The following is a 16,202-nucleotide window of genomic DNA, read 5'->3' as shown; positions in this document are numbered from 1 at the left end:
AAGAAGTGGAGAAAAAAACCACATCGATAATATTAAAAAACTGCAGACTTAAATATTATAGAATTTTAAGATAGAATTGACCATAATTTTTAAAGAAAGTACCCTTATCAATAAAAAAATATATATTGTCTAATTTTTCGTTCTTTTGTTATTATCTCAAGGAAACTCTTTGCTTATCCTCGAAAAACTTCTCTAATATCATCTGCAGGAAGAAATGAAACTCCGCTATTCTCTTTCTCATCGATTTCATAGAAATATTCAATACATTTATCTCTGTAAACTTACTTGAAATTTTATTCTCTTATCAACCACAGATAATTCTATCGTTCCTATATCCATCGATTATCAACAAGGGGAAGCATTGAATCGAATGATGCAGAAACCCCTCATATTCTGTCGATAAAATGGCATTCTCTTTCCCTTTAGAATATCTACTTAAATTTCTATCTGTATCTGTTTGTTTATATTCATCTATCGTTTGATGGCAATTTCATTTTAGATTTTAATACGTAGGAGAAGAAATCGTTATAAGAAGCTTATTTTTCAAAATGTGTTGAATTTCTATTAACTCTTACTTCGCTACTATCTTTTTGTAGCTCGAAATATTAAGAAGATGGGAAATGTACTTTTTTTTTTTTTTTTCAAAACTTATACTACAAATTTATTAATAACAATTTAAATAATTATTTAAATTTTTACGTTAATGAAATATATATATAGTATAAAACATAAAACATTTTTTAATACTATTACGATTTTATCCATATAAGCTTTTTTATCTTATGGAACCTTAACGATATATTTCTAAATCAGTCAAAAGAGTATCATACATGTATATGTATATATTTTTGCTTACTAAAATTATATGACATACTAAGCTTACTACAGCTTATTAAAAGATTATAGTAATATTAATATTAAAAATTTTATATAAAAATAATTGGTATATTAATATTTAATACTTAATACTAATTATTTATATTCTATTATACATGTATATAATATATATTTCGAATTTATTTACTTATATTCTATTATATTTTATATAATTAAAATTTATAATGTATAATTTTGAATATAATTGTTTGAGTTAATTAGGAAAGATTTCGACATATGAAGTTTCGTTTATGATTCTGTATAAAAATAGCGATATTAAATAATATCCCAAATTGCACGGAGGAATTCCGAAAGAAGGATTAAATTAGTGCTTTAATTAGGAAAATGTCAGACAGCTCCATATCCGGATCTGAATTATTAAATCAAGCCGGGACCGTTAATACTCTCACGAACATGTAAACTATATTTATAAACTATATTTATAAACTATATTTATTTGCTAAAACTGAAATATACGTCGCGTACAAAGCGTATTTCATATTCTTGATCTCCCTATTTAATTTCTCATTTTTTATCTACTGGCCATTTTGTGACGAATACGATCAGTTACCAGGTATAATCAGATGGTGAACAATGGGATCGTCGTCTCGATACAACTTGCATAATTCGATTTACGCGAGACTGAGCTCTGGATTCGTGTAAACTCCGTGTAACTGACATGGCGTCAGTGAACCGAGCAAATGCGTTGAATTAAAGAGCTGGATTAACGCGCCACATTTTGCATTAACAAGCGAAAATCAATTACCTTGCATGCGTAACGTGCGTTATTTTATTTTGGTAATTAATAGGACTAATAAACTCTAATGGTTGTGATACAAAGTATTTCACAGAATCATTATAAATATTCTGTAAACTATATTAATATAGTGAGAATATATGTACGTAAACGAATTAATTTTCTCTACTTAGAGTTTAAAAGGGATTAAAACGGTTTATTACAGAAGTTCTCTATTATTTTGAAATATAACAAAGAATATGTGATTGATAGAATGATGTTTCGATAGCTTCCGTTTCTCGCTGCAAGATTTTACACGCGCTTAATTTCAATGGAATTATATCATTTTTCAAATATTGATGTATTTAAAAAATCAAGCTTTGCAAACTCTTTCTATGCGTATTAAAATATAATTTTTAATTTTGTTCCACTGTGTGTGACATCATTATTGTTAGTTAATGGAAAACTTTTTAAATGATCTCTTAAATATATATTTCTTTAGAAAGTAAAAATTACAAAGTTATAGAAAACTTTGCCTAACTCGTTTTTTAATTTGTTTTACAACTGTGTTCTAACAAATGAATATTTGTAACATGATCACGATTACGTATATATTTTATTTTATTTTTTTTAAATAATTTAAATAAGTTTGGATGATTACATGAATTTAAAAAAAGTATGAATTTAACGAAGCAAATTAAAATTTAGCATTTTATTTATTTATAACATATAAATATTTAAATTTGAAAAATATGTATTTGAAAAATGATATCAGTCATTTAATTATTTTACGCGCGCAACATGATTTAGACAGAGTTAAGAAATATATTGCGTTAATTGTTTATAATTAATTTACTTGGTTTTATGCGCGCGAAATGCAATAAAACTTTACGCTTTATCGTGAATTTACTCAACGTTAATTAAACGCGTACATTAAAAGCGACGGTTTACGATCAAACTTTCACCACCAAAATTTCGATTTTAATTTCGCCAGCAACGCAGCATTATACTCCCTCGAATTATTCCAAATTATTCGGAATATGAGCGCGAACTTTCGAATCCCATTGTTATCGTCTCTTCTTTTTTTATCGGATTTTTCCGTTCGGGTTCTTGTTTTACGGATATCGTACGGTTGATATAAATCCGCAAAAGTTTTGGACGAAGTTCTGCTTGGGCAATCGAAAGCGTGCTTCGCCATTATGATCGAAGAACGTTAAAGCCAATACGAAGGAGAGAAAATATTTTATACTAAATATTTTATATCTATATTTTATAATTAATATTCTTTTTATTTAAATTATATTGTATAATAAATATCGTCTCTATTTATATATATATATATATATATATATATATATATATATATATATACATATTTTCTGCACACTTTTTATATAATATACAAGGGCTGTCTATAAAGAAACCGAACTTAAAAAAAAGCGCCCGAATGCAATAACACGAAGCCATCTACCTTGCAACATTGTGTAGTGTAGTGGGATTCTATAGCGACTTTGTCACACTACGAGCATGTCGCTATCATTCTTAATTTACTTTTTATGTTGGTTTAAATAAGGTTGTATTCGTCATTCGATTTTCTAGAGACAATTTTCTATATGCAATTTGCAATAATTCTTAATCTATATTAATGTAGTGTTTCCCCTATTAAAAAAATTTTTTTAAGCGGAATGTTCTTACTTGAATATGTCTAGAAATTTTCCTTTTAAAGTTGGAGGTGTATAAGAAACGGTTTAAAAATTTTTAAATTCTTTAAACTTGGAGATTTCTCTAGTAAAGTAAAGAGTAAAAAGATCTTTATCTATTTTATCTCTTGATCGAGAAATATCATTTTTTTTTTTTTTTTTTTTTTTTTTTTTTTTTTTTTTTATACTAACGTAACTTCTATTTTAGATTCTTTGAATAGACGATCATAAAATAATGAAGCGTGAGCGGCAATGTCTGGAGGTCGTTTCATAATCCGTAAGCTTTAATGAAGCACACGTGCGATATGGTCTTCGTGTTGTTATTTTTATCGCGCAGATTGGTGAATAATTCATATTTTCGATTCCAAAGATCTCAATAATATTTGTTGTCGTTATCGAGCGTATACTTTTATATGTTTCAATGTTGGCGAAAAAATCGGCAAAATAAAATTACAGATTTAAGTCTGAAAAACTAAAAGTGACTTTAAATGATGGGGAGAAATACTGTATAAATGAAATATTATATTGAAGACACAATACAGGAAAAATAATTTTCGATATTATCGGATTATTATTCTTCATATATTATTATTTTTTATATTGATTATGAAAAAGGCGATATGGTATTCTGCAAAGTATAAATATATTATTATTATTAAAATAATTTAATATTTGTGTATGAGAATATTATTCTATATAATTATGTAACTATTGTACTTTAAATCAATATAGTTATTTTATAATATTTATATTTTTTTAATAAAAATTATATATAAAATATTAATGAATTATAAACAGCTTTAAAATTATACAGTACAAACTAGTTCAGTTACGCAATAATCAACAATTTTTAAATAAATATTGTGATATTTTGATTTAGAGGAAAATAAAAGTATAATTATATATACATGTTAAATCTTTTATATTTATTTAATTTTTTATTGGATTCTTATATATTAATATAACACACACGTATAGACACACACAAATATATATATATATATATATATATATATATATATATACATATAATAATGAAGCAATTAATATAAGAGATCTGCGCTATGATATTTTATTGATTTTTGCGAAATTGTATTGAAAGTGCATCGGTAAATGAAGACGGCTCTTGTATATTTTATATATATATTCCCCGACCTTTTTCATTTACAGTGTTCTTAGAAAATCTCTGAAACACATATATGCATGAACGCAATCGCTCGCGCTGCGAAAAGCTATCCCTGGGGCGAGCTGGAAAAAAAACGGGAACTAGCATCGAAACCGGGACAGCAGCGGCACCGGCTGCGTGTCCCACATTCCCCGATCTTGCTTTTCGAAGAGATAAAGGTGAAAGAAAAAAAAAAGGAAAAAGAAACTCGGCCTTTTAGAAATTAGACTATCAATGTGTAATTTTCAAGATTATATATCTTTAGATTTTAAGTTTCAGAATAAAAGTTCTTAGAATTTTTAGAAATAAAAAGAAACACAACTGAGCTGAGTAACTTAAATTTTTGTGATTACAAAAAGATTACGTCTAGGCATGACGGGATATTATTTTTAGAATTCACACATAATAGAACAATTTAATAACAAATAGAAAAAAATTATATGAATCATTTAAAGAAAAAGGAATAAAATTTTTAAGATTAAAATTTTATATATAAGATGAGAGGTGTGTTCATATATCAATTAAGACTTTCAACAGACTTGGGTTGCATTTCCTTGAGAGAGGGATTTAATTGAATCTCCTTCACCAACATGGGGATGGCGTATATTCTACCGTGTTACATGTCTATCTACGTCGACGAGATAGCATCTTTGAGAACATTCCGACGTTTGACGATGGTACACGGATCGGGAGGCGAACATTTGACTTGCTTCGAAAACGATATTATATTAACCCAGTTTCATTTCCATATTAATTATCGGTTCTGTTATTACGACGAAGATGCACCTTTCGATTATACTCGCGATTTGTGTAATTAATAATTCGCTAACGCACTATTCGTAGAAGAGAATCGAATAAGGAATCGCAATACATATATGTACGTTACAATGTTTTAGAGAATATATAGCAATAATAAACTTTCGTTGCTTTTTATATGCGTGTAAAAATTAAAAACTCGATCTCAACAATTGTTTATTACATCTTTAGATATTCAATCTTATTTTATTTTATTCTTTATCTCATTTTTAAGAAAATAAAAAGTGTTGTCTTATTTATTTCTTTCTTTCTTTCATAATTTGAAAAATTTTATTTTATTTTTTAGTTTTACGTAATGATATAATTTCTCTCCAATAATATAATATAATGTATATACAATATAATATATGTATATCGTGAAAAGAACATAATTTGGTACTAAACATTTCAAAGAGAAATATTAAATCGGAATTGTATCGATACTATATTAAAGGACTCGATTAAAGGAATATTGCATTTAAATTGGAGCAAAAACGAATAAAAGAATAATAAAACAGTATAACTATATATTATGCAAAATTTAAGTTTGAAATTTGTTCCCTTTATATGGCTCATTCCTTTGTATATATTTTGTGAAGAACTTTAACTTTTTTCTCTTTCTGACTGCAATAAAAAGCTAAGGCTGTAAAATACAAACATTTTTCAACAACTTTAGATCTTTTACAGACTTTGTGGAGGGAGTAACATCGTATTTTTCGCTGTACAGTCGTTTGAACTTAAAGTAGCTATTTAGACATTTACTAGCAATCTTTCGTTGTTGTATAAAATTTCAAATTTGTTTTTTTACTTTATTTTGATATATTTTTTATTAGCTTAATATATATTGTGAATTAATTTTATTAGTTACATTAATTAAAGAACCTATCATTAAAAAAAAAATATTTGATGATTTTGAAGATATAAAAATCATCAAAAAATCTATAGTTTATAAGATATTTCATATATTTCATTTTGTTATATTTTTTCTAGCATAAAATATTAAATATATTTCGTTCCTTTTTTTCATTATACAATATTTATTGGAATTTTCATAGAATTAATAATATTAATAGAGAAATATGATTTATGAATAATTTTATTTTTATAACAAATATGTATTGTATGTATGTGTATTTGTTACATTTAATATTAATAGTATATGAAAGAAATATCAGATTAAAAGAAATTATTGCGATTCATTATTTAGATTTTAATTTATTGGAAACGAAAGCGAACAGTGTCAATTTAAAAATTGCATTTGAAAATTCTATAATAATATAAATATACAATTCTCGATGCGCAGCAGTTGCGTATATATCGCGACAATGGTGAGAAGAAACTATTGTCCCAGATGCTAAGCAGGTGTCGCAGTTTGACTACCCATGAAATCTTGACAAGCTTTCTGGAACGAGATGTCGCATTTCACGCTTTGCAAGCATAAATATTTAGAATTCTGTATAAAAAAGAATTGATTGCTATTAAGTAGGTATATGATTTCAAAAATTTGTCTTTTTTACTAATTTTGTCAAATTCTATTGAAAATATGAAAAGAAATAGATCTCATATAAACTCGAAGAAAAAGTTTAAATTAAAATATTAAATTATAATTAATATTATTATATTATTATTCTGTTGTTATATTATAATTTTTTTTCTGTAAATGAAATCTTCTACTTTTAGATACTTTATTTAGATAAATTATTTTGATTATACATATTGTATGCGACTTTTATATTTGGTATTATTTTATATTGTGCGTGACTTTTAAGTTCTAATTATTAAGTTTTATATATTTGTGAATAAAATAAGTTTCTTTAATTTTATAGAAATTTAATATCACGACATTGTATACGTATATGTTTAGCATAAAAATTCAATTACTTTCATCGCTCTTTATGCCAAGTTGCAAAATTATATTGTGGGATTTGTCGATGTGATTTTATTTGTATGAAAATAGCTTGCACAATATAACAATATACATATATTTTGTATTATTAAAATTTAAAATTAAAACTAAAAAGAAATACACACACGATTGTAATTTAAATTTAAACAAGAAGGTAAGATCATTATTTTTAAAACTACAATATTTTATTACAGGAATTAGGAAAGTATAATTGGAGATTTTATGGAGACAATTGGGAAATCAAGAAAAATATCTAAGTTTCTTTAAAACATTGTTATTAATTTTCTACACAAATCCACATCTTCAAACACAATCATCTCAATATGTTTGCACTCTCAATACATTCCCACACGATACATAAGGATTTTATCTCATACACATATATACGTATTCTTTCATCGTGGCATTTAAAAATGCGCTATTGTGCAAATATGTCATGCATTAGGCTTCTATTATGATGGATACGTAGTCATGCAAACTTTCGATTCAAACTATCGTTATTAATGATGATATTATATATAATTGATATGAAATGAATATGTAGAAATAATTAGCATTAATAATTATATTGTCATAATTTTTAAAAAATATATAAATCTATAATAAATTTTCTTGTCATTAATAACGATAAAGTATAGGATAATAAAATATAAATAACGTGTATATACATACATACATACATATGTATAAAAGAGAAATATATATACATATATTTGCGAATTAAAACTATTTAAAGTAGTTTAAAGTGTCAAACTATTTAAAAAAATAATTAATACTTAATAATTGCAAATATATATACAAATCTGTAAAATTAAATATATATATTAAATTAACAGATTATTATTTACCTACAATTTATTTGAGATATGCCAAAGAAATTTTTGACGCTCATTTTAATTAATATATTTTACAATCTAATATATTATAATTAACTATTATATAATTGTATATATATATATATATATATATATATATATATATATATAATATTTAATTATTGTGTGTGTGTGTATATATATATATACAATATATATAAAATCATTGAGTAACTTTACCTTTATAATTGAATAAATAATATCAATTACTTAGATAAAAATGATATATGGTAGGTATGAAAATATAATAATATAACAAAATAAATAAATATAGAAGAGAAGTGGATATATATATATATATATATATATATATATATATATATACATATATTCAACTTTCTTACCGTACTACTTACAATTAGGATAATTTCTAGCCATGTTTGCCACAAATTAATCGCAATCTCGCGATAAATTAGTCTCTTCATCATTAAATAAACTGGTCCATGAAACCATTACAGTAAATTTAGTCATACAACCTGCAAATTCCGTCGCACGCGTATGACTACGCATCCAAAATAATCACAATCTCTCGTAAAATTATTTCGAAAAAAAAAAAACACGCGCCCATAAAACTTATGATAAATTCATTCGCGCTATTGTCATTAAAATACTACGTGTTTCCGTTTCGTCGTGAATATCTTTTTGCCTCATAATCAGATCAAATTTTAGACGATCAATATAATCCGAATATATGTATATCAAATATATATATAACGTAAAATTTTTTTACATTTTTAATATCTCTTATATATCTCTCTTTTTAAATATGCAACTTTTTCCAGTAACTCCTTTTCCCAAATTATAGATCGTCTAAAATTGGTTTTAAATCGCTTTTTCTCACTGTAACATCTCTCTGCCGACACCGGTTGTTCGCAGCAACCGCTCTTACAGCGGGAGTGTCTCGTAAACATTGATTTACAACGTTGCACATTACGTTACATTAGGAGGGCACTAGCCGCCTTTATACGTAGCCTAACAGATACGTGATATACAAGCGGATCGACCCGACGAACGATTTCGTAGCCATTTCATATCCCAACGATCGTAAATAGGATAGAAAAATTGAAAACTGTTTAAATTCGCTGAAATTGATCTCCTGTTAAAGATAATATAGTGCAATATAATATATAAATAATATAATGTAAAATAATTTTTTAAAAATTTTATCTCAAATTAAAATAAAATCAAATTAAAATTTTATTTATAATTTTGAAATAATTTCTATAAATTATTAATTTTTGCAATTTACAATCGCGTGAAAAAATGCGTTATCACTATCGTCCATCGCTCGATCTTATTTACGTTAGTGATTGTTCTGCACTCTGAATTATACAACTATATATGTGTACCATTTTCTTTCAGCCGATGTTTTAACAAAAACTAATAAGGAAAGGAAAGAAAGCGAAAAACATTGAAAAATAAGTCACGCGTTCGCATCGTGATGCAATCGCAATAACTCACTCGCGACTATTGCGCGCGTTATTGATTTCTTTAAATATAATAAAAATATATATATTCTGAGAACCTATATAAAAATTTCTCATCCTAGGAAAAGAGGGTTTTATTATAAAGAACGTCGAAAACGAGTTACGAGGCTATAAAAATCGTTCGCGACATGATATTTTCTTCCTTCTATTTGATTTTATTAATTATTTAATTTATTACTAACGTTGCCAAACGCTTTCTTATATTTTCTAAAAAATATAAATGTTGATAATGCTCCAAAATAGATTTCTGAGATATATTTTTGAATTATATTTATGAAAAATTGGGGTTCTAATAAGCAAAAAGACGTTTCTAGAATAAATCGATTTATAATTTTGACGACTTAGTTATTTTTTTTAAATACAAAAGTTACGTTTTGAATACGGAATTGTATAATGGAGGATACATTTATGAAAATAATTTCTCCGCCTTTCTCTTCGAGTTTTTCCAAAAATTAAGGCTAGAATAGATATAATCGAATATTCACTACATTCATCATAATAAATAAACAATATACGATAATCATATACCATACAACGATATCATCATTATACATAACAATCGACGAGCAACGTAACAGCAACATTCTTATACGTTCTATTCTTGTACATATAGGTATGGTATACTGTGTGTGTATATATAATATATTCTCTGCTTCATTTTTTTTTTTTTGGCATTTCAATGATTCTCTTTAACGAAGTACCTTCGTAAATCTACCTATTTCAGTAAAACGATTTGTCTTGCGAGAGGGATGATACGGGTTCAACATTTATACACGAAGTTACTCGAGTCTAAAGATTCGTATTTACAATGATATCTCGTTTAAGGTCTCGTTATTATAAATCCCTTTGATTAGAACGAAACGCGCTGCCACAGCGCAATTATGTACAAAGTGATCCCTTAAACGAGTAAAACAGCTTTATCTCCCGCCTTTCAACCCTTCTTCTTGGTCTTTCTCCCCCTCGTCTCTTCGTTTCTCCCTTCGCTTCTCCTCCAATTATAGGACAGCGTCTATAAGACATCTCAAGATCCTTTGAATTATGCTTTCTTATAGATTGCTCTATCAATTTCGAAGCAGCTTTTTTTTTTCCAACAAAAATCTTTGATATACATATAATTTTTTGCCAATTTTAATCTCTTTGAAATTGTATCTCGAAGATTAATTTTTATCTGCTAATTTTTTAAAACAAATAATTAAGAGCGAAAATAATAATTTAAATAATAAGATTTGAAGAATAATGATATTTTCGCTGTGGTTTTCAACTTTTAATAATCCATATTGCTAACATATATATACATTTATATATTTTATTTATTATAATATTACGTTAATAACCGTAATATTTTTATTTAATTTCATATGGGATAGAAGTTAAATTTGCTCTAATTATAAAAGTATACAATGCCAAATCACACAAATAAAATACAAGTATGCGCGCAGATCGAATGTTGGTTCGAAAGTTCATTTCGACGTGTTATCGGATCGCCGCTAAAATATTACTGTCGAATCGGGGAACATCAATCTGCCGACGGACAGGAGTCTTATTTACGGACCTGATAGAACGCTGCCTCTGGACAGAAATAGACCCTCGGGGACTAGCCGCAAATGTGTCCCTTAAAATAGGTCGATCGCTGGACGAAACAGGCACGAGCATACATACTCTATTCGCGTCCTCTTTCGGACTATGAACTTTTCTCTTGCAATTTGCTTATCCCGAATACTTGCGAATATATAGATATCGCATATTCGTGATCTTAATTTTAATGACGAGAATTGAGAGCGATCTTAATTTTAATTATAAATTTTCTCGCGAATCTTTTTGCACAGTCTTAGTTTTCATGATGCATTTTCCCATGATTTTTGAGCAATCTTAATCTTTTCATATGACCGGTTCTTTAAATCCGATATAAAAGCGTACCAAATTTGTTTAAAAAACAATATATAATTATATATTTAATATCTTGTTGTGTTTTTTAAGTGTTTTCTCAAAAAGATTGTCAAATAAATTGAATAATTAATAATTAGTTATTATAGAAATAAATAATAATATTGTAGTCTGTAATAATTGTCAAGCTACAAACGCAATTCATTCTATTATATACACATCAAAATTCTTCAAATATTTATTTTTTTATTAATTCATTAATTTTCTTCCTTTTAATATTTCCTTATCTCTGAATTTTATCTGAGGAGATAGAGGAGATCGTAAGGAAAACGAAGATGCAGTAATAATAGTGAATACAGCCTTAAATCCTCCTAATATTAAGTTGATGAAAAAGTTTGTTGTTTTGTAATCAATATAAGAAAGGTATACCTGTTATTGTGTGTGAAATATTTATGGGAGAAAATTGAATCTATTTCACATTAAATTTCCTCTTCAAGTGATCTAAATCTTCTCTTTATACTCTACATTAATTTTTTTCTCTCAAATATTTTCATACAGAAACATATTATTACATTATTAAACGTTTTTCATCGGCTTCATACATTTGGCGAATTCGTCCGTCCTACCTGCCAGTGTGTCCTGTTTATTTTTTCTCGCGCTAGCGAGAAGTTTGCCGTTATTTTTACCACGGCGGATCCGCGTTATCCGTTTAAATACACGCTTCGATGTGGACATTGGTCATCTCGCTATTGCGCAGCTGATTGTTGACGTGCAACTCGGACGAGGCATTACTGTGCACGAGGTCCTGTTTGCGATGTACCTGGCGCAGGTCGTGAACCGGACCGAACGCGCGACAGCAGCTCTCGAGGGTCTTGCGAAAGGCTGCGCGAAACTCGCGATTGAAGTACGCATAAATGAGCGGATTAAGGGCGCTGTTGAAGTAGCCAACCCAGAACACGATCGCCACTACCATATCGCCGCTTTTGCACGAGGCGCATAACGCCGTAATGATGTACCTGCGTCAATGGAAAATAGGTATTTGTTAAAAACTAAACGTATAATTATTACTAAGTATGCAATGTGGATATGGCGTACATATTAATTATACACGAATTGTATACACGTAAATTTATTATATAGATTATATAATTATTAATCCGTAATAAATTTTCCAACTTTATGTATCGACAAAAAAGCATTGGGAAAAAAATTAATCAATAACAAAATATACCATATATATATATATATATGAAGAAAAGAGAAGAGAAAACGCGTTCCTCAGCTATGTGCGTACAATTTGCGGTTGCATAAAATGCACTAAACTATTAACTATATATATATATATATATATTGCGATGGAAAAGAAGAAACGAAGTATATCTCTTTTTCGATGACCTACATGCACCTGACGTCGAAATTGTTTCCTTCGAGAAAAGAATAGGTTTACAGACTTTGAGAAAGGAATTCTTTTCGTCTCAATTTTTCTCGATTCGTGTTATACAATTTCTTCCCGATGCTATTATCGAGGCTCGATTCAGAACGATTGAAATAAGATATCAAGACGTCGCAACTCTATAAAGCTAAAAAGAAGTTGTCCGCTTAAAAATTTACTAAATCTACTTGGTATTTTCTCATCGAATAAAATGTCTTTTCGTTCGCATATGAAAATTGTAAGCAAATCCCGAATAGATTCTAAAGCTGAATCTTCTTTTTTCGCCTAATGATATCAAAATTTTATTTGGAAATGAGTGAAATAATAAATTCTAAGTAAAATTAAAAAAAAAAAAACTTAGATTCATTGTGCACAATTATTTTAAATATACATATATACGTTACCCGAGACAAAAAAAAATTTAAATCAAGGAAAATAAATTTTATTCCCGTAGTTTATTTTTAAGCATCGCATTTTCACACACGTTTACATCGCTTGATAGAAATCAAACTATATATGTTTCATAATAGTATATTAGCTGCAGCGGCTAAGAATAGAACGACTACCGGTTAAGGTCAAGCTTTTTTCTTCTCTTCCCATGTGAATGGCTAGAGTTCTTTATACATCGGGACATTCTCTCATTGACCGTCATACTATTCAATTTCTTTTAAACTTTTATTCTCCCCCTGTTTCTCTCTTCCTCTAACAATGAGCGGCGCAACGTAACTCCTACAGATCGATACAGATTGATTTCTCTTGCCTACTTTCCGTGCAATAGCTTATTCCTTTATTTATTCAAGGCGATTTTTCATGCAACGGACTCTCTGCATTGGATCGATAAAATATAATCGATGACATGATGTAGCACGAAACATCGCAGTATATAGATAACGGTTGTGAATAATTTTTTGTTCCACATGTTTACGTTTATTCACATACCGTAGACATACTAAGTTATAAATAGAATTTCTGTTCGCGCGCGTGTGTCTTGAATTCACATCTTGATATTAAGAAAATTAATCCCATATTCCTGCTGCATCGGCAAATTCAATTTGTCTCCAGAAAATGTACGAGTAGTGACACTCCGAGACGTGTCAGACAGCGACAAATAGAGCCGAAAAAGCTTGCCAGAGCAGAAGCGAGGGAAAAAGTGGGTCAAGGATTTGTTTATTAATGAGGCCAGACGAAGAGAAAGAGAGAAGTAAAGTATTGGTTTGTATTATTTGGCAAAGTAATAGGAACGCGGAGATTCGAAAATAGGAAAATTCATAGCCGCCTGATGGATCATACAGCGAGGCAATATACCACGTCGTCGGATCAACGACGAGAAATCAATTTCATTGTTTTTCTGATGGAGAAAAAAAAAGAATTCATGAATCTATCACACACTGTATGTAATAATAATTAAAAATGAGAGAATTGAAAGCTGCAAATTACTTTTCTTCTCCGTAGCATTCACCCTTCCATATGCATCCGGTCGGATATAAAATATTAAAATGTTCTGGAATAATAGGCAATTTTTTGGCAAATATTTAATAAATATACAAGGAAAAATATTCTGTTTTGTGTCTCTTGGATGTATCATGAATTTTATTGAAATAAATCATATAAAAAGTAAATTGTATTTCGAAATTTCACAAAGAATTGCATTTTATTCTCTAATTCCAAATTAATTGTTATCCCGAAATACTTGGAGATTATTAAAATACCGTAAATGCTTAATGGGAAACAATGTTGTTTAATATCGGTGATGAAAATCGCGTTAAATAAAACATCGAATTACGGATTGCCGCGATTTACTTTGACATGCATCATTGGTGAGGGATCAAAGTGATTGCGAAAAAGCAGCGAGATTCGGAATTGAACGAAATCTAACTAAAGCCGAATACATTCCCAGAAGGATTCATCTTTTTCCTATCGTAATCTTGATGACTTCCGAATCGATTTAAACTTACCGTGAAACATTTTTCTGCACTTTTCTTTCTCAGTTCTCTATCGAATTATTGAACTTCTTCGATGCCCGCGGGGAATTTTCTCACCAACTATTGTGAGAAGCGATTGAGTGTGTTTCCTCGATTACACGGGAAGATACTTCGGCAAGAAATATCTATATTTTGGGATTGTCGTTAATATTTTATCGTCCCATTTTCCGAACAGAAATCTTACATTATTATTTTATTAGATTTGTTAGTTTTTAATTTATTTTTTCACCATACTCTTCTTTTTTTAGATCCTAAAAATGGGATTTGCTTATTGAAATATAGAATTGGTATAAAAATTATTTATTTAATTTTTTACATGAATTATATCTAATTTATTTTTATACTTTTATATATATATATATTTTTTTTTTATTTTATGTATTATTGTTTTACTTAATTTATGTGTTTTATACATGTCATACCATGATTTACATTTTTTATATTAAAAAATAACGTTTATATTTCATGTAAATTTTATTTTTTACGCAATATTTGATACGCTTGTAAAAGATGGCAATATGTGCGTGCGTGCGTGCAATGAATATAATTATTTATACATATTTTTCGAAAATCTGCGCGTTGTATTTTACATATTTTGTAAAACAATAACGTAATCTATCGTTCGTATCTATTAAATATAAACAATTAATATTTATCGTACGCTAAAGCCTCGTAAAAAAAAGCATGAAAAATTGGAAATCAATCAGATAAAGTGTAAAGATAGTTTTTCCGTTTTAAATATATATGCTGTCCGCTTGAAATATATAAATACAATTAAATGTTAAAGTAAAAATATACAGGGAGAAAATATAAATAAATATTTAAATAATTTCGTTGTAAAATTTTTAAATAGACACGTGTCTATACTGTCTACAATTCCTTTCGCCATTAAAACCTATAGCGTTTGCCTCACCTCGTGCTAAAGAGTTAAATTTAAAAATGGCTGACTTTTGGTCTTTCACCATCGTCGTCGGTCTATTGTGACACGTCGTCGTGCCGTCGCGTTATATCTGAAGAGAAGGCACTTGACATACACCCGGGAACCACCCTTCTTTCGCTTCGAGATGGTTGCACACAACCCTCAAGCTCTCGCTGCAAATCTCCGAAGATCGCGGCGGCACACGCTACTTTTCCCTATCGATCGCGACTCCCTATATAAACGTCCGACTCACCTCCTTTCTGCGTTACTACACCCTCAGGAATTTTGGGACGACATGGCGCAATATCCCTCGGCTAACCATTTTCATTCGGATATCGTTCGATAATAATCGTCAAATGGACAATCTTTTCGAGGTCGATCTCGAGCATCGCGTAATCTCCGGCTACTTTTACTTACTGTCTATTGTATGTCACGAATATCTCAA

The 16,202-nt window shown here is 28.5% G+C and overlaps 1 protein-coding gene across 3 annotated transcripts in view; it reads right to left on the bottom strand.

Annotated features, from left to right (window-relative positions):
• Nucleotides 1-8,267: 8,267 nt before the first annotated feature.
• The window catches only part of LOC138937772 (octopamine receptor beta-1R), a 51,378-nt gene continuing 43,443 nt past the window's right edge, over nucleotides 8,268-16,202 (bottom strand). For all 3 annotated transcript variants that reach the window (XM_070304362.1, XM_070304361.1, XM_070304363.1), the window contains one exon: nucleotides 8,268-12,440. In XM_070304362.1, coding sequence (XP_070160463.1) covers nucleotides 12,134-12,440 — 307 coding nt within the window. In that variant the 3' untranslated portion in view covers nucleotides 8,268-12,133. The remainder of the gene's footprint in view (nucleotides 12,441-16,202) is intronic.

Source organism: Polyergus mexicanus, unplaced genomic scaffold (assembly GCF_030449975.1).
Source record: "Polyergus mexicanus isolate NDT 795.1 unplaced genomic scaffold, iyPolMexi1.0 SCAF_11, whole genome shotgun sequence".
In the NCBI taxonomy this organism is placed as follows: domain Eukaryota; kingdom Metazoa; phylum Arthropoda; class Insecta; order Hymenoptera; family Formicidae; genus Polyergus; species Polyergus mexicanus.
This window is presented reverse-complemented; position numbering and strand designations above follow the sequence as displayed.